The sequence below is a fragment of the Trachinotus anak genome, unplaced genomic scaffold, assembly GCF_046630095.1.
Source record: "Trachinotus anak isolate AG129_WGS33_773 ecotype Australia unplaced genomic scaffold, CSIRO_AGI_Tana_v1 ptg000005l, whole genome shotgun sequence".
In the NCBI taxonomy this organism is placed as follows: domain Eukaryota; kingdom Metazoa; phylum Chordata; class Actinopteri; order Carangiformes; family Carangidae; genus Trachinotus; species Trachinotus anak.
In genome coordinates, this window is record NW_027273856.1 from 17,368,575 (window position 1) to 17,388,072 (window position 19,498).

At 40.4% G+C, this 19,498-nt stretch overlaps 2 protein-coding genes across 4 annotated transcripts in view; one reads left to right on the plus strand and one right to left on the minus strand.

Moving 5' to 3' along the window:
- On the plus strand, window positions 1-18,960 carry tdrd6a (tudor domain containing 6a). 2 transcript variants are annotated; one of them, XM_071478645.1, is made up of 16 exons: window positions 1-376; window positions 3,009-8,743; window positions 8,987-9,066; window positions 9,192-9,272; window positions 9,487-9,541; window positions 9,962-10,035; window positions 10,223-10,277; window positions 10,662-10,762; window positions 11,996-12,014; window positions 12,343-12,410; window positions 14,461-14,515; window positions 14,691-14,734; window positions 14,821-14,884; window positions 15,088-15,155; window positions 16,333-16,390; window positions 17,741-18,960. In XM_071478645.1, the coding sequence occupies exons 2-16, from the start codon at window positions 3,040-3,042 to the stop codon at window positions 17,827-17,829; spliced, it is 6,615 nt and encodes a 2,204-aa protein (XP_071334746.1). In that variant the 5' UTR covers window positions 1-376; window positions 3,009-3,039; the 3' UTR covers window positions 17,830-18,960. The 2 variants fall into 2 exon arrangements, with proteins under 2 accessions (XP_071334746.1, XP_071334747.1); XM_071478646.1 differs by having other exon boundaries at window positions 10,662-10,747.
- The window catches only part of pla2g7 (phospholipase A2, group VII (platelet-activating factor acetylhydrolase, plasma)), a 7,283-nt gene continuing 6,561 nt past the window's right edge, over window positions 18,777-19,498 (minus strand). For both annotated transcript variants that reach the window (XM_071478654.1, XM_071478655.1), the window contains exon 11: window positions 18,777-19,485. In XM_071478654.1, coding sequence (XP_071334755.1) covers window positions 19,385-19,485 — 101 coding nt within the window. In that variant the 3' untranslated portion in view covers window positions 18,777-19,384. The remainder of the gene's footprint in view (window positions 19,486-19,498) is intronic.

Genomic DNA, 19,498 nt, shown 5'->3' on the forward strand with positions numbered 1-19,498 from the left:
AAAAGAAAAAAAAAAACGTCTGAGGTTACAGCACGTGCCTGGTGCGGGGCTAATTACCGTTAGCCGCTAACCAGCCGTTACTAACGGCGGGCTGCTGTGGAACCTGTAGATATATATATATTATTTTTTTTAGCTACACTCAAATATTTTCGGAAGCGGTCAGCGGATTATCTGACACATCAGTTTGCACCAGCGGGAAAACGCTGGAACCGGACTAAACCTAGTTAGATAAGCCTGGAAAGTTTAGGCGGCTGCAACAAAGAGAGCGGCGTCACAGCTGTGCGTGGGTCTGCGTGGACTGAAGGTGAACCTGGTTTCAACGGGACCATCATCACCGTGGGGTTCACACTCGACGGGACCGCCAGGAATATAAAGGGTGAGTTACTGCCAAATAATTTCAAATCTAAACTGTAGGACAGTCACTATGTTAATGTGCGGACAGGTAATGTAGCACCTGTAGCCTTCTAATTCATTATTAGATCCACATGGGTACGGTACCCAAACGAGCTAATGCTAACGGCGGTTACTACTTTACAACTGAATGTAACGGAAAATTAGCTAACTGACAGAACCTATGCTCTTGTCGCGAATTGAGTGTAAATTGATGAGGGATTTGAAGGATTAGGGTCCTAAAAATGCAGTGAAATGAAATACCATTGTTTACAATCAAAGGTTGATTAAGGAGATTCGTAAACCTAACATTACTGTCGATTTAGACGATTAACAGCTGATTTTAAATGTTATAGAAGTCAAAATATGTAGCTTGCCAGCAATGTGTCAGTTCAGTCATAGTGGATGGGCCTCGTCTATTACACCATTAAATGGATAACTTTACCTCATTACATTACATTTGTAGTCCAAGTCCCCTCTATACTTAATATTATTTGTTTTCATCAAATGTCCGGTGTAAAAGTCGCTTGTTGTATGTCATTGGAAAATACAATATATTCATATATATATATGCCTATATTCAGAAAGATGATAAAGCGACTGATAGTGACCATGACATTGTGCTGTGGTCATTCACATGATTTATTTGGAAGGATAAATTAAGCCAGAGTTTGACTTTATTTGTACTTTTAATGGGTTGTAACTATTACATTCATTGGTTTTATTTCATAGGTAGATGTTTGCACTATTTTTACATTTGCTTGTTGCAGCCTGCAATGGTTTGGTTTGTTGAATTTCGTATGATGTCATATTGTTCCGTGCTTCTGGACAAAATATTAATCTTAATTCCTTAACTCAATACAAACTATGTTGCAATACCAAACTAATTTCTGACATCATCTAGTTGATGATGTCAGAAATTAGTTTGGTATCACTAGAAAATAATAAAGCAAGTCTGGGGTAATACCACTGGAAACAGGTTTGGGCAAATTATTGCAAAGTAGACGGCAACATTCGATGACATCATGGAGCCCTGTTTTATTGGAAAAAGCCCAGAAGAAGAACCCAACTGTCACAAGACAGCCCACTCTTGTGGAAATTGATCTCTCAAGTTTGGCTGAGTTTGGAACAGACAAGGAAGTATTGAAGTTGAGAAGGGGATGCTGTGACTGTTTTATTTATGCCACCAGAAGTATTTTGTGATGAAATATAGCTTTCTACAGAGACAGTGTTGTGATCTTTTCAACTTGCATTCCAACAGTAATGCTCACTTAGGATCATAAATGCAGAGAAAGCAAGGGAGCTTACAACACACACAGCAAGAAAAGTTTGAAATTGCGAAATTCTGAAATAATTGTATTGATCTAAGGAAGTAAGATTAATATTTTGTCCAGACACATGAAACAAGGTGAGATCATTTAGTATGTAACTAAGGCTGTTAGGCTGTAGGCTTGATAGATATGCAACATAATTGTCAACATATTACAAATATCTACTGTCAGAAGAAGGTACAATAAATAAACTATTTTATTTTAATTGACACAACAGTATTACATTTTAAAAGATGTGTCTTGAAATTTTTTTATATATTTGCAATGAATATTGGCACTGAATATTGGTCGTCCATAGCCTGTAGACTTTCTCATGCCCTCACTTGAACTACATCTGCCAGATCTGATGGCCAGATCTCATTGCGGGTTGGTAACATGAGACTAACGAGGTTACAGGTTCACACATCCACTGGAGACTGTAAAAGGCATATACTAAAAGATTGATTTTAGGATTTGATGAATTGATTTGGGATTATTCTAATAAAGATTGATTTGAATCAGAATGGATTTTTTTTTATGCCTCCACACCAGTGCCAGCCACAGGGGGAGCTCTTATGTTCCTGGATTGTCTGTGTGTACCATCCATCCCATTCTGGAACTTTTTCAAATTTGCTGCAAACATTCACTTGGACTCAGGGATGAATTTATTAGATTTTGGTGGTCAAAGTTCAATCCATCTGAAAATCTTGCAGTCTTTTTTTCCCAGAAATCATGTGATTCATTTTATGTCACTGGATAAGGACAAAGGAAGAAGTTGGTTTATATCAGCCTACTATAATGGTGCACTGTAGGTGTGTCAGGTTCAGTGCAGAGCAGTTGTTTGTTGGATAGAGGAGGGTTCTGGTGACAGTAGTGTCAACCCTGAAAATGAAGATGTGCATGAAGCAACTGATGATGAACATGACAGTTTTTGTTCTGTGATCATTCAGATAGTTTAGAAGTAGAAATAAAGCCTGAATTTGACATTGGTGAGTCAGTGTACATGACCTAGACCACAAAATAATGCACTGCTGTATAGCCACATTCACATTATTGTGATTTATACTGTATCACTGACTGATTTGCTTATTAAGTCATTAAGCAGTTACAGTAGCTTACAGTACAAAATGGATATAAACATTTGCTTGAGAGACATCATTAACTTTTGAAAATTGTTGGCAAGTGATTGAAAAACAAGTAAGGGTTTTATTATTTATAAATGTATAAGCAATATTCTTAAAAATTGAAAGGGGTGTTGTTTTAATATGTGTTTTGAATGTGTATGTTGTGTGCTTGTATCTTTTCCAGATAACATCCAGTTTTTTACACGGCAGTGTTGATGAGAGGTGACAAGTCATGGGTAGTTGGACTTCATGAAACTCCCAAAATGTCTTCAATCCTAGGACTACCTACAAGAGGATCAGATGTAACAATTCTCATAACCAGGGTCCACTTGCATCCCCTTTGTGTGCTTGTGGAGTTCTGGGGAAAGTTTAGTCAGGATAGGACAGCAGATTATGAGTGCTTGGCTAAAGACATTCAGTCTCCTGGAAACACATTTCAAGAGTTTGAAGGAAGTCCTGGTGACCAGTGCTTGGTTCAGATCGATGGCACTTGGTACAGGTCCCGCATAGTCTCAAGAAATGGCTCGAAATACAGTGTGTTCCTAATTGATAAAGGGATGTCATCCAGCACCACCACAAGTAAGCTGGCATGGGGTAAGAAAGAGCACTTCCATCTGCCACCCGAAGTGGAATTTTGTGTACTAGCTAATGTGTTACCACTCTCGACTGAGAACAGATGGTCTCCAGTGGCTCTTGAATTTCTGAAATCTCTCCCTGGGAAGTCTGTGAAGGCAAATGTACAAGATGTACTAGTGCCCCACAGAACATTTGTCCTGCACATCCCTTGCATAGCCAAACAAATGTATGAGATGGGATTTGTCAAGAAGCTGTCTCCAGACATGTTCCAGGACTTTGTACTAATGTCACTTCAGTCCCAAAGTGCTCTTCAGACCCATAGCGCAGTTCAGATGTCACCAGAGGCTCAACAGATCTCCATGGGAGCAGGTGAGCGACCGCACAAGAAAGAGCTCTTCATGTACCCAGAGCTGCCAGCAGGAACTGTGGAGACTGTCATAGTCACAGAAGTGACAAATCCACAGCGGATTTTTTGCCAGTTGAAGGTCTTCTCACAAGAGTTGAAGAAACTCTCAGAGCAAATCACACAGTGCTGCGAGGGCAGAATGACCAATTACATTGTAAGTCCAGAAATGATTGGTTTTCCATGTGCTGCAAGAGGAAATGATGGCAGATGGTACCGCTCTGTACTACAGCAGATATTCCCAGTCAACAGAGTGGTGGAAGTGTTGAATGTTGACTATGGAACAAAACAGTTTGTTCAAGTGGAGAATATAAGACCACTGGCTGCAGAATTTTTCAGGATGCCTGTTGTGACTTACATCTGTTCCCTCCATGGAATCATTGATAAAGGGGTTGGATGGACATCCAGCCAGATTGATTTTCTTAGGAACCTTCTTCTGTGCAAGACAGTTATTGCCAAATTTGAGTACCAGAGCATCTCTGAGGGTGTTCACTATGTCACGCTCTATGGGGATGAAAACACAAACATTAACAACTTGTTTGGTTCCAAGGAGAGCTGTTTGCTGGAGTGTGAGAAGACACTTGGAAATTACGCCATCCGTAGCCCTGCATACAGCCACCAACATCCAGCCCAGCAAGAAAGAACTCAAAGAAAGATGTTAACTCCTGGAAAGACTGGAGAGGAAAAAGAAGAGGAGGGAGTAGCAGTGAAGATACCAGCAGAAGACCTCTCCCTGAACTCCTCACATGTTGCAGTTGTCCAGCATGTATCCAACCCATCAGATTTTTGGATTCAAACACAGAACTATGCAAATGAGTTGGATGACCTGATGGACAGTATCTATCATCTGTACAAAGATTCAGAGAATAAAGATGTAGTGAGAAATCCAACTGTTGGGCTCTACTGTGCTGCCAAGGCAGAGGATGGTGACTTCTACAGAGCAACTGTGTCTGAAGTTGGTGAGACACAAATCAAGGTGTTCTTTGTTGATTATGGAAACTCTGAAGTAGTTGACAGGATTAACATCAGGACCCTTCCTGACAAGTTCAAAAAGCTGCCAAGGCTTGCGCTAAAATGCACCTTGGCTGGTGTCAGAGCAAAAGATGTCAGATGGAGTCAAAGTGCCTCAGATTTTTTCATCAAAGCAGTCACAGGTAAAGTACTAAATGTGCATGTGACAGCAAAATATGATGATGGCTATGTTGTCCAACTAACAGATCCCAAAGCTCCAGGGGAAAGAGACCTCAGTACACTGATGTGTAGTTCTGACCTTGCTGAGAGGGCTGACATACAGAGACAACCTAAAGCCAAAATGACCATACAACCTGCTATTCTGCCTCCCACACAACATCCAGATGCCAGGCTCTCAGGTGTATTCAGGAACAATGGAATGCCTTTCCAGACCCAAAACATTGTTGGCCCTGCCAACACTGAAAGAAGAATTCCTACATTCAAGGAGCACATGTTTCCCATTGGGAGTGTTCTGGATGTCTCTGTGTCCTACATCGAAAGCCCCAATGACTTCTGGTGCCAACTAGTACAAAATGCAGGGCACTTGAAATTGCTCATGCATGACATACAGGCTCATTATGCAGACAGTGAATTTCAGCCTCTTGTAGAGACAGCTTGTATTGCTCGCCACCCCGATAATGGAATGTGGTACAGGGCCCTTGTAATTCACAAACATGAAGCACCTCATGTGGACGTGTTGTTTGTTGATTATGGTCAGACAGAAACAGTCTCCCTCTATGACCTGAGGAGGATAGACCCAGAATTCCTCACGCTGCACGGTCAAGCCTTTCGATGCAGTCTGTTAAATCCTGTTGACCCTACATCTGCCATAAATGAGTGGAACGATGAAGCCGTAGCAAGATTCCACAGCTTTGTTGAAACTGCTGCATCCAACTTTGTGGTTCTGAAGTGCACCATTTATGCTGTCATGTACAGTGAGCAGAAGATTGTTTTCAACATTGTGGATCTAGAAACTCCATTTGAGAGTGTCTGCACCAGTATGGTCAACCTTGTCCAAAGCGCACCTCCCAAGAAAGCCTCTGGACCAGCTTTCCGTCTGGACACATACTACTACTCAACGCACAACGTCAAAACTGGGACAGAAGAAGAGATCACGGTGACCTGTGTAAATAGTGTCAATCAGTTCTACTGCCAGCTTGAGAGGAACACTGATGTCATGAAAGATCTCAAGATCAAAGTGAGCAATCTCTGCCACCAACTAGAGAATGTAAAGCTTCCAGCAGTCTTTGGAACTTTGTGTTTTGCCAAGTACACTGATGGGCGCTGGTACAGGGGACAGATCAAGGCCACAAAGCCAGCAATCCTGGTTCACTTTGTGGATTATGGTGACACCATTGAGGTGGACAAATCTGACTTGCTTCCAGTACCCAGAGAAGCCAATGATGTCATGTCTGTGCCTGTGCAAGCAGTTCTGTGTGGTCTCTCTGATGTTCCCGCCAATGTTCCCAGTGAGGTGAACAGCTGGTTTGAGACAAGTGCAACAGAATCTAAATTCCGAGCACTAGTAGTGGCCAGAGAACCCGATGGGAAACTGTTGGTTGAGCTGTATCATGGAAACACTCAGATTAATTCAAAGATCAAGAAGATGTTTCAGATTGAGATGCAGACAGAAGAGCAGGTTGTCTACCAGTGTCGGAGAGCAATTGAGGCCACAGCAAAGCATGTGCAAAAACCTCCAAAAGCTGTCCCAAAACAACCTACAGAAATGGAAGGTCACACACAGGATATCAAGAAAAGAAGTTTCTCTGTTCCAAAATCTGCACGACAAAAGAGAGATGAGACAAAACCTGCCAACAAGAATGTGCTGTCTGCACCAAAGTCTTCGCGCCACATTTGTGAAAGTGGTCTGAAGGTCAAAGCTGCTCCGTTACAGTTGTACAGACCTCCTCACCAAAGAGAGTCATGTGGAAAGATACCTAGTTATATGGAAAATGGTTCTGAGCCTGCAGGTGCCCATTTCAAGCCAAGGGAAGAAAATCTCCCCACAGACACTCAACAGCTCAAGTCCAAGTCACCTGGTGCAGAAAACAATGTTGGAAAACTCCCTAAACTTGCCGACCTGCCCTCAAAATCTATCACACCCGGTATGGAAGCAGATGTTTATGTCTCACACTGTAACAGCCCATTGAGTTTTTACATTCAACTTGTCAGAGAGGAGGGTGAAATTTTCTCCATTGCTGAAAAACTCAATGATCCCCTATCAACCCTGCAACCCAGTGCCATCACAGATGTACATCCAGGTGACCTTGTTCAAGCGGAGTTTGCAGATGATTCCTCATGGTACCGAGCAGTTGTAAGAAAAATCCATGGCAACATGATGGCTCTTGTTGAGTTTATTGATTTTGGAAATGCAGCAATGACACCATTTTCAAAGATGGGCAGACTCCATAAGTCTTTCTTGCAACTACCTGTGTACAGCACACACTGCATGCTGAGTGATGCTGCAACTCTTGGAAAAGCGGAAATGCTTGATCCAGACGTGTTGTCAGCTTTCAAAGAAGACATTGGTGGTGAAAAGAAGTTCAAGTGCCAGTTTATCAGGCAGTCAGGATCTGTGTGGGAAGTCAGTCTGGAAGACAGTGGTGTGAAAGTAATATGTAAAGCATCTACTAGATGTTCAACTGATGGTTCTAAAATTTCAGAGAAACTTGAACAAGTTAAGGAAAAACCTTCCCAGAATTCAGAGAAACTGCCACAGAATTCCAGTTCTCTACATTACTGTCATCAAATGTTTTCAGAGGGAAAGCAGTTACAGATCTATGTTACAACTGTAAATGATGCTCACTCCTTTTGGTGTCAGTGTGCTGACTCAGAAGAACTTGACAAGATAGCATCAAGTGTCTCCGAAGCTGGGAATGCAAGTGATCACAAGCATGTTGAAACAGACACTCTCTCCCCTGGCAGTCCATGTATTGCTCTCTTTTCAGACGATCAGCTTTGGTACCGTGCAGAGGTCATTGACAAAGATGGAGACAAGCTCTCTGTTCTCTTCGTGGACTATGGAAACAAATCCCAAGTCAATGTTACAGATGTGAAGGAAATACCCTCTGACTTGATGGTTTCTCCTCCACAGGCGTTTTTATGTGAGCTTGAAGGCTTTGATTCTTCATGTGGATCTTGGGCCAGTGGCGCAGTAGATGAGTTGTCCATGCTTACAGCAGACAAGTTGATACAGTTGACTGTCACTAGATTAACAAGAGATGAGGAAAACATCAAATGCTTTGTGCAAATGGAGTGTGATGGCCAGGTGATAAACGAGGTGATGAAAACCTGGTGGAAGAGCTCTACAACAGAAAACGAACCTGATGCAATTGGACTGACCACTACATACAAATCGCCACTGCAGTGTGACTCAGCTGTGAGAGAGACTGTGCTATCTGAGGATCAACTAGAGTGTCCTGAAAGCCAAGAAATACATACTGCTGTTGCTTGCATTCACCCTCAGAGAGACTCTGGTGAAGAGCAGTTCACTGAAAAGCTTGTTGACCCTCATAGAGCAGATGAGGTCAAAGCAGGAAGTAGTCCAAAAACCAGCGAAACCCCTGACGGTTCTTTTGCTGAGTTCCCAAAAGACGAAAAGGATCAGAAATCTTCAGAATGTAATATGGCTGCTGGACCTCAAAAAAGCGCTTCCACTGAAGGAGTGAACATATGCTACGTGCTACCTCCACTTGGTAACAAAGGTGACCCAGGTATTTTGACCATGAGCTATGACAAGGATGTGGATGACACTGACAAAGGCTCTGAAGAGGAGGGTGCTTCAGTGATGGACACTGATGAACCAGATGACTCACATTCCCTTTTGGACGAGAACCTCAAGGATAAGATAGAGATTCCAATGACATCCTCAGCTGAAGAGATGAATACCTACAACATGGGAAGCAGCTGTGACACCATGATTTATTCTGGTAAGCATCACATTAATTTCTCCTTTGTCCTTGTTTTCAGTTGGTACACAATATGATGGATTTCTTGCCAGTAAAATAAGCAGCTATATTTAGTTTCTCTTTAGTTAGCTTTAGTTGTATATTTTACAAAATGTCTAGTCATATTTTATTTGCTTATAATGTTTGGTTAATTCACAGCTGATTGCAACCTGTTGTCAAGTTGTGGTTAATGAGCTTTTGTTGCTGTTTTCTTTACCTATCCAGATCCAACTAATGACAAAACTGACGCTGAGATTGCTGTTGCAAGGGACAGTTCTCTTACCAGTTTGGCAGCAGTGAAATTGGTAAATTATGTTAGTGACTTTGCATATACTCTGTGTGTTTGTATTTGGACTCTTCATTTCTGCATGCAATTTTATGTGCATAGGGTAGATAACTTTGAAGTCTAATGTGTTGCCTTTCTCTGAAGGTTCCACGAAAAGCTGTTCGTCCCAGGAACAGCACTGATCTGCAAGAGACAATTGACATGTTTTGTAAAGACCTAAAGCAGGTACATATTGTTTGTATTGCCCTGATGACAATATTTTTAATGGCAGTTTAATCAAAAAAAAAAAAAAATACACAGGTTTGGTGTTATTTGCTGAGCTTTAGATTGATGAGCTATACCTCATGTCCACACAAAGCACATGGTCTTGGTGTTCAGTGTGTCAAAAAAGACTAAACCGTTTATTCTTGCTTCTAATTGTGTGTTTGTCCTCACATAGATTCAGACTGAATTGGTGTTGCCCTCAGTTGTGGGTCCTGTGCAGCAGATGTGTGGTGAGAGGTTCCCATTTCAAATCAAGCCACAATCTAGTTGTTTGGCTGCTGATATGCCCTGTTTACAAACGCAGTCAGCAGTTAGAGCTGTAGTGGTGGCTGTGACACACCCTTAGAATGTACTTAAAAATCATACTCCTCCTTGTAGTCATAATCAAATCTGAACACACAAACATGGTAACACAAACTGCTCTAGACTCTACAGAACATAGCTTGCTTAGGCTATTACATTATATAAAGGTGATAAAAGGCATAACCTTTTAACCTGTTAACCTATAACATTCTTTAGCTGTAGGTAACTCCAAGAAATTCCATAGAAAAGAAAAATGGTGACACACTGTTAGAATAAAGGATAGTGTTTTACTATATGTGTGTGTCCTGGAATGACTGTATTTTGATGGAGTGTTATTGTCTTCACAGATGCTCCCACAGCGCAGGACATTGAAGCTGGAGATGGTGTCTCAGAGGTGCCATGTGTTGCCACACATGTTGAGGTAATGTTGTGGAAATACACTACTTGTAGAGGTTTACCACTGCGACTTTTCTTGTGATGGGTAAATATCAGTTGGACTTCTTACTGCACATATAACTAATTTGGATGCCAGTGTATGACAGGCTTACAAGACATCAACAGACCGTGGCCTCAGGTCAATGATTGATTGATAATCTGATCTGTTTTAGAATGACTCAGTGACTGAAGTGGAGATCTCAGCTCATCATGAGGATACATACTCTGGTTTGTTGCCATCATCTCAGTCTTTCAGTTAATTGTTTATTCATCTTTGAGTTGTCTACTGTTACATCTATACATCAGAGAAGTGCAAACACAAGTCGTACTTGGAACCAGTAGTTTAGCATGTAGTCTAAAGCACAGAGGTCAGTGGAATCATTTTAGTACTATGAGACCATGCAAATCATTCAGTTGTCATTCTACTGAACAGTATTTGAATATGGGAAAAGAGGCATTTTGGTTCTCATGCTATTTTAAGCAGGGAAGCACTTAGAGGCCTTTAGGCAACACTTTGATTGTATGTCTGTCTGTCTTTGTACGTGCAGCCTTGTGGTGTGATGTTTTTGTATTGGATTAGTCAGTGATTTGGTTTCCCCCTTTGCACTGCAGATCCAGATGAGCTAAGTGGTGACAGCAAAGTCACCAGTGCAGTGGAAGATTGTCTCATCAGTATGGTAGAGGCAGCTGAGGAAATGGTAATTTGCATCACAGTGAGTTTCTTCATGTGAGAGTCTGTGCATCTGCAATGTTTTTATATACAGGATTTCAGGTTCAGTTGCATGACAGGATAGGTAAAACAGTGGATTTTATTTCTAACTTGAAGCTGTTCATAGGAGAATAATAATTCTTTTTTTGAATTAATGCACAAATGGCAAAAAGATGATCTGCATAAGAGAAAAGCTAAAGAATCATGAGGTATAAGATACTGTTGTTGTATGTAAAGTACTGTGCTGGATTGGAACCTCACTAAGCGCTTTATTAGGAAAACCATACCAATCCTGGGTAGGGCCTTCCTTCAATTTCAAAATAAGTTCAGTCGTGTCGCATGGGCTCCACAGGATTTTGGAAACTTTCCTTTGAGATTCTGCTCCATGTTGAAAGACTGTATCACATAATTTCTGCTGATTTGTCAGTTGCACATTCAAGCTGCCAATCTCCCGTTCTACTGGATTCAGATCTAGAGACTGGGAAAGCCACTGAAGTTCACCAAACTCACTGTCATGCTCATGAAAATGGTGCGTTATCATGCTGGAAGTAGCTGTTGGAAAATAATAAATTGTGGCACAGACTGTGGCATTCAAACCATGAATGATTGGTATTAAGGGGCTCAAAATGAGCCAAGAAAACATCCTCACACCTCCACCAGCCTGCAGCCTTGGTCCTTGAATTCATGCTGTTCATGCAAATTCTGACCGTACCACCTGTTGCCTCAGCAGAAATCCAGATTCATCAGACCAGGCTGTGTTTTCCGGTCTTCAGCAGTCCAGGTTTGGTGACCCAGTGTCCACTGCAGCCTCTGATTTCTGTTCTTGGCCAGCAGGAGTGGAAATACCTAAACCAGCCGAAAGATCATGTCACAGTCAAAGTCACTGAGATCACATTTTGTCTCCATTCTGATGTTTGATTTGAACATTAACTGAAGCTCCTGACCTGTGTCTGCAGGACTTTACACATTGCACTGCTGACACGTGACTGGCTGATTGGATAATTGAATGTTAAAGCACAAATACAGGTGTTACTAATTAAGTGCTTGGAGAATGTGTATAAATGGAATAGAATCATTGTACTTATTGGTGTTCAGTATATTTGGTAGTTTTTGTTTATGTATTAATTACTTATATATTTTTAATTCCATGTTTGCTTTAATATACATTTCTTTTCCAAGTAAATTCAATTGTCTTAAATATTGTGACATTAAAATTGGACAATTTCTTAAATTGTAGGTGCAGAACGAACCACTTGGTGAGTCATTTCTAAGACATATTACAAAATATATAAGATGGATTTAATAAATACTGCAGGTTTGCGTTACAGTATTAATGAGTTAATTCAAATATTAGCATACATATTGAGATTCAGTACAAAAGTGTGCCACAGAGAAAGTGTGTTTTATGCTTTTACCAGTGGACACTTACAAAGTCAACCGGTTACTACCACAACCTCTAAAGCAACTCGTCTGCCACTCTATGACCATGATTGGTCTAGACAGGCTTCACTGTTTATGCCCTGTTGTGTTCCTACATTACATACAGTGTGATCATACAGTAAATGATTGTGATTATATTTACAGGTGCTCCCTCAGAGCATGAAATGGAAGGTGGAGACATTTCCCTACAGGATGAGGCCAAACCTAACGAGGTAAGGTGGAGCCCTGTCTCTCAAATGAGAATTGTTGGCTGTGTTCTTTGTACTTAGATAACTGTGCTATGCAGATGAGACTGTTAGCGGTTAAGATTTTCACTGAAAAGTTTATTGTGCACCCACTGGGGAGAACCTCAACAGTTATGCACCAACACCACTTGTAGTCTGACCATATTGGTTTTTTTAATGTTTGTAACAGTGAGATACACTGGCAAGAAAAAGAAAGTGAACCCTTTGGAGTTACCTCCATTTATATATAACTTTGTCCTAAAATATGGTCAGATCATCATCCAAGTTACAATTATGAACAATTCAATTTTCAAATCAGTGCACTGTTGTTGTCCACATTGAAAACATAATTCTAACAGTCCAAGAGAGAACTAACATTTAACATTTATGTGAGCTGGATAAAGTATGTGAACGTCTCAGCTATTAACAAAAGTTCATAGGAGTCAGAGCTTATCAAACCTGGGGTCCAGTCAATGAAACCAGATTGGAGGTGAGAGTTTGAGCTGCTCTATAAAGAACACTCAAACATTTTGAGTTTGCTGAACTATGCCTTGCAAAAATAGATCTCAGAAGAATTAAGATCAAGAGTTGTTGATTTGCATGACACTGAGAGGATTACAAAGACTTACTCAAGGAGTTAGATATTCAACAGGCCACAGTTAAACTGTTAAACAGTTAAATGTCCATAAACAGAGATGATTTAGTTCTGTGGCTACTCTTCTAGAAGTGGGCGTCCAGCTAAGATGACTGCAAAGACACAATGCAGAATTCTCAGTAATGCAGCAGAGAACCTTAAATAATGCTAAAGGCTGAAAGGAATCATTGGAGCTGGTGAACATCTCTGGTCTTGAGTCTACCATATGCAAATCATGGTGCATGGTTGCATGGAGCGTGGTGTCCTGTCATGGACACCACAGAGGAAGCTGCTGCTGCTCCTCAAAGAACACGGCTGCACCCCTGAAGTTTGCCAAAGAGCAGCTCAACACTCCACAACGCTGAATTGTTTGGGAAGAACGTGCAGCACGGTGTATGGTGTAAAAAGAGCACTGCAAGGGAGCATCATGGTTTGGGTCCTTGCTGCCTCTGAGCCTGGACAAAGTATCTTACAGGATAATGTCAGGGTGGCTGTTCACCTGCTGAAGCTCAGTAGCAGGTGGGTGATGCAGCAGGACAATGACCATAAACACTAAACACATTTTTACTACAGAATGACTTCAAACAAAGAAAATCCATCTTTTGGAGCAGAGGTCAGAGTCCAGACCTTAATCCGGGAGAGATGATGTGGAATGACCCGAAGAGAGCCACTCACACCAGGCATCCTAACAGTTTGGCTGAGCTGAAACAGCTCTAGAAGGAAGACGGGTCCAAAATTCCTCCTGAACATTGATCAGGTCTGATCAGCAGCTACTGGAAGAGCTTGAGGTTATTGCTGCCAAATGAGGTTCAACTACTTATTAAATCCATGGGTTTACTTTTTCCACTAACATTGTGAATGTTTAGTGTGTTTGGTAAAGACACAAAATATTGTAATTGTTAGTGTGATATTAGCTGATATTAGGGTTTGTCTACACTTGAATTATTTGAAGATCATATCACAGATTATATTATTGGTAAAATGAAAGGAATCATTGGAGCAGCCAGTGCAGAAAACCAGGTCATTGAAAATGTTAAACTTTTTTTCTTGCCATTGTTAAGTGTGGAAACACAATGTAGAACAAAATGACAACAATACCGATGGAGGAACACACACAAAACAAAATTTAGTCTGAGTCTGTTGCCCCAGTACATGCTGGGAAGGGTCCCAACAGGTAACTGTATCACCTGGTCAGCACTGTTTTCTTTTATATCCAAATAAGAGTGCACTTAACAAAATCAGTCTTCACACTGCATTTAAAGGACCAAGTCAGCTGGACGAGAATTAACAGGGTTATATTAGCCTGTTAACTTTATTAGTTACCAGGGAAACTAATAAATTAAGCTACGTTTAACAAACAGGGCCCTGGTCTCCATTGAAAAAAGCTCTGTTATTGTGTTTTAGGATAATGCAGTGAATGAAGACGAGACCTTGGCTCTTCATGAAGATAAACTTTCTGGTTTGTATTTAAATTAATTTATGTTAAATTTGGATTTTGAATTGAACATACGGGCTTCCCCCACATTCCTCATGCATCTGTTTGCATTCCTCACAGTATGTCTTATTTTTGGGTCACAGCTATTTAAAACCATTGTTACAATCTATATTTATCTCACCTGCCTCTGTGGTTCCAGCTCTGCCATCTGACACTAAGGCACAAACCTCCTGTCCAGATATGGTAACAGATCAGTCAACACAATTCTAAAATCAAATGGCAAAATGTCACATCTCTGACCAGTGAATGCTGTTTTTATTACTGTTCAGAGTGACCTGCTTGAGGAGGTGACCTGTCTTGTTGGAGAGATCTGTTTGACGGACATCTGCAGAGGTATCACAGTTCATGGTTAACAAAGTGTGCATAAATCAATTTACTATTAACGGCCAAAAAAAAAACGCTCTCCATTGTTTTGTTTTTTGGCATCATTTGTCTGCATTTACATGTTCGACAGTAAACATAATTCCATCATTTAACTGTAGAAACAGTGTATCCTGCTCGTTTGCAAGTCTGATTATCATATCTTTTTCTTTCAGACCAACGACAACAGGCTGAAACGGAGGACAGTGAGCAGCTGCTGCGTACACCACCCACACAAAAAGAGGTAACCATTCAGGGAACATATGATGCCTTTTGATTTGATTTTCATTCTGACCCTAGGGTTGATGACTGATTAAAGTTTTAAACTTTTCCCTTATGAACAGAGGATGTGTAGAGGTAAAACAAAAAAGTGTATTTATCATAGGTATTATCTGTAGATGAAGCTGTAGATTCACTGATATTACTTGCAGTGGGGACACACTGGATGAGTGACTGCGGGAAAAACGCACCTCTGTATTCACACAGGCTGTGTCTGCTGTGTAGCTGCTACTGCCAGTTTATCTGTCTGCATAAAATTTGCAGGATACTTTAATGTTGGATTTCCCTTAATTTCGCCATAAATTTCTGATTTAGTTTTGATAGTAAATGTCAATAAAATGTCACTGTCTCTACATGCAGCTGCTATAATGATTAAAAATATATATTTCATGTCTGTCATATTCAGATTCAGCCTAGACATAGAAAACTAAAGAGGACTGTGTCAGTTTTTCTGAATATTGCTGGTATGAAGTCAAAATGATGTCAACAGGTCTTTTCTCTGTTTTTGTTGAAAGACGTGCATCTCGTGTGAAAAATATTTGAGATGCCAAACTTCTAGATCATGTGACGCAGCTTTGAGGCATGTGATGTGTCTCACACAGGCAGTGAGCTTCCTCTAATCCATGAACTTGGACGCAGAAATGGAAAAATTAGATGTTTTCCGCAGCTGCCATGGTCACATGACGCATCCAGTGTGCCAGAGCCTTTAGTGTTAATTAGGCAGTCAGGTTGTACTAGAAACAAGGCTTATGTTAGGTGATTGCAGATGTGTTTGCAGTGCATTTTGCTTTGGCATATCCGTAATACTATATATCTATCTATCTATCTATCTATCTATCTATCTATCTATCTAGATAGAGAGATAGATATAGAGATAGATATAGAGATATATAGATATAGTGAATGGCCAGCAGTATCGTAGATGTCAAACAAGCACAAGGTCAGCTAGCACAAGGTTTTGACTCTTCCACAGGCAATGAAAACAATGCAACTTAAACACGTACCACATTGGTATTTCATGAATTGCTGTTCATCAAACTGAACACACAATATTCAAGTCAAGAATAGAAGTTGGAATGTTAAACAGAAAATGTTTTGAAGTAATTCACTTCAGTGTTTAGAATTTGCTGATGATTTTGCAGGATTTGGATGATACTGTGTGCTCAGAGGAAACGTTGTCTTCTGCTGATGACAGTTTTGGTAAGTTATCGCCGCTTCCCTCTTTCATTGTCTCTCTGTCACGTCTCCCAGTGGGGATGCCAGGAAGGAAGCAACAGTCTTACTTATCTAGGCCCTGTTTTGACCTGCTATTAACATCCATTCTGAGTGATCCGATCACAAGTGGACAGCTCTAAGTACGTCAGTGAAGCTAGTGTGAATTAGGTACGTCTGTTCACACCTGGCTTTAAAATCCGTCTCCAGTCACAACATGTGATCAGATCTCACTTCCCCGCTTTATATGCAAATGAACAGGTTGTTTATTTTTTGTCAGATGGGTCAGTTGTCGATGTGCTTGCATGAAGCCTGTGTGTGTGTATGAGTGAGCCAGAGAGCAACTGCTACAAAGGGGTTGAGCAGATCCTTGAGCTGCTCACAGCTCTACAGTGAAATAAGGTTTGAAATAATATGTTATTTTCAGTTCACTCTAATTAGACTGTGGCAGGCGACGTCAGTTGAGTAGGTGGTCCTTCAATGGGGCCCAGGACACATTTGTGTTCATGCTGCTAAAAGAATGTGGCCACATGTGGCCCAGACCTCTGAATGAGGTCTGAGTGATTGGATCTCAAATGCGTCCTTGATGCGTCTTGGGTGCGTTCACAACTGATCTTAGAGTTGTCCACTTGTGATCGGATCACCAGAGACGGATGTTAATACAGCAGGGCCTGAATGTCATTTTTAGGAGACCACAAGTACTCATGAAACACACAATCTCAACTGTTCTATCTTGTACAGAAATAAATAATGACTGCTCTTCCAAAACTGATTCTAGATCAGTCATAGCATCATGTAATGTAACTAATTGCAATAACATCAACAGACAATAACAGTTCATCACAGAACAGATATGAGTGAACAAATAATGGCTACAAATGCTCAAAATGAAATCTGTTGTATCGAAGTCTGCAGGTGCAAAAAGCCTAATAGACTAATGACCACTGAACGGCTGGTCAGGACAGAGTTCGGCCTCATTTTTCCTGAATGAGCCATGATGAACTTTTTTGTTGATGAAGAAAAGATTGATACAGTTGCAAGATTATTTTTATGATTTCTTTATATGACTTATTGAGACAATAAATACATCAAATCATTTTTATTTCATTAATAAAGTTGAAGTTGCTGTTGGTGCTGTTCTTCTTGTTTCCATGGTAGTTTGCCTAATCTGTAGTATTACAATCATGCAATAACATAATGCAGCCACTTCCACAGCAGCCAGGTCGCTTGTTTTACTGTCCCCTAAAATCATTTGACCAATAACTAGACTTTTACTTTTCCATTGCATCTAGTCTGATGTGTTGCCTGCTGCATCAAATAATGTTTCTTCTGTTTTAGATGTCCAGCTGTCAAGGGTGACCCACCTCTCTCTGATCATCAGTAATGGTTCTGACGATCTGCCTGTAGAGAAGCTACCGGAGGAGTAACTGTCTTCTGATTCCTTTGTGTGTCTTTGTCACACACCTCAAATCAACTGCAAATGCTTTAGTTACATTAAGCAGGTTCAAGTTCAGTTTTCTTTGTGTTTGTACTGAGTGCTCAATGGCAGTGTTGATTTATTGAGTTGACTCAGTAGGTGCTCTTTCTCCTCGGCTTAATGGCTAAATACATTGTTTCTATGAAAAACAACCATCTGGTAAAAAGTGCCTTTGTACAGTAATAGTTGTCTTACCCAGTGTTCCTTGGAGCCAATCTGTTGTGTTATAGATGATCTGTTCTGATAAACTGCCACGAAATTCTTTAAGTATTGAATCTTTTCTTGAAGATAACCCTGATTTGAAAGGTTGAAGGTGAAAAGCTACACTTTTAAAGAATGCAACATGTTTTCTGTAGTGTGGATACATGCATGCGTTGAAGACACATTTATGTTGGTAAAATAAATATCATTACAGATCTATTCAGCTGAGTCCTGGTTTTTCGTTCACCCTTGTTTTGATTTGTTTAGAGAATTTGCTGTGACATAACTTACTACTAAGACCTTTTTTATTTAGCTGGTATTTTCAAAATATAACATTTTTCACAGCTCTAAAACCAATTGATTTAGTTTAAGTTAAAATGCCTGCCTCAATCGCCACAATGTGGGGTTGATCCCCTGGAGTAGATGTAAGCATAGTATTCATAAAGCTTTATTTTTAGACTGAAAACATGTTTCTAAGCTTCTGGTATTTAAGTTTTAAAAAACAATAAAGCTAACCTGGAAGACTGAGCCACTAAGATGACACAATGTTTTTTTTGTATACAAACCAGATTTATTGGATTTGTGTTGCGTACAAATGCAGATATCAGACAGTAAGTGTATAAAAGTAGAACTGTTACCCAGGATGAAAAGTACCGTGAGTTAAGGCACATGTTACCTTCATGCAGCCTTTTAGTGTTAATGATGATTTATGGTGCTGATTTACTTGTACCTGTTTGTTGAATCAGAATGGATATAGTTTCCTACAGTATTGGATTTGGATAGATTAATTATTTAAGTTCATGAGTTATTGTCTTTTTTTTTTTTTTTTTTTTTATCCATACCCATCCCACACGACTCATTTTAGGCCTCATCACATAATCACACTGCAATCATAGAGTACCTCGTCTCTGCTGGAAGGTCCTATAGCTACAGAGACGTACAGGAGTTTTTAAAAATAACATTATTTCTCATTTGGCTTTATATACACTCGAAGATGAAAGTGATTAAAAGCAATTCTCGAAGAAATTGCTGGTAATAATGAAAGATTTCACCAACAGTGAAAAGAAGTGTTGAGCTGTGCAACATTCAGGTCTCATGAAACAGACACTGCTACACCGAGTGTTTCAACTGTCAAGAAAAACAAATCTTTCCTGCTGATGAGGTAGAGATTGGCTTTCCTCTTCGTTACTACTCCAAAATGTTTTCCGTTGTCCATTTTGAAATAAAATGTGCCGTTCCACTGGCTCCCACATTAGGCGAGACGGTTCAGGTGCCGTCCAGGTAGTACCAGGCTATTCTGCAGTTCAGATGGCAGACTGAAGCACCATCACATTAGTTCCTGAGATAAGGTTATCATCCTGCCCATCAATCAGAGGGTCCCACTCATTAAAGTTCTTCTCCAGACCTGCGATGACCAA

What these genes read in the sequence shown, in the direction of transcription:
- tdrd6a (XM_071478645.1), top strand. Translation starts at nt 3,040, where the DNA reads ATGAGAGGTGACAAGTCATGGGTAGTTGGACTTCATGAAACTCCCAAA. An exon ending in TTTGTAAAGACCTAAAGCAG is followed by an intron (nt 9,273 to 9,486) that starts GTACATATTGTT and finishes GTCCTCACATAG; the next exon opens with ATTCAGACTGAATTGGTGTT. An exon ending in TCATGAAGATAAACTTTCTG is followed by an intron (nt 14,516 to 14,690) that starts GTTTGTATTTAA and finishes CTGTGGTTCCAG; the next exon opens with CTCTGCCATCTGACACTAAG.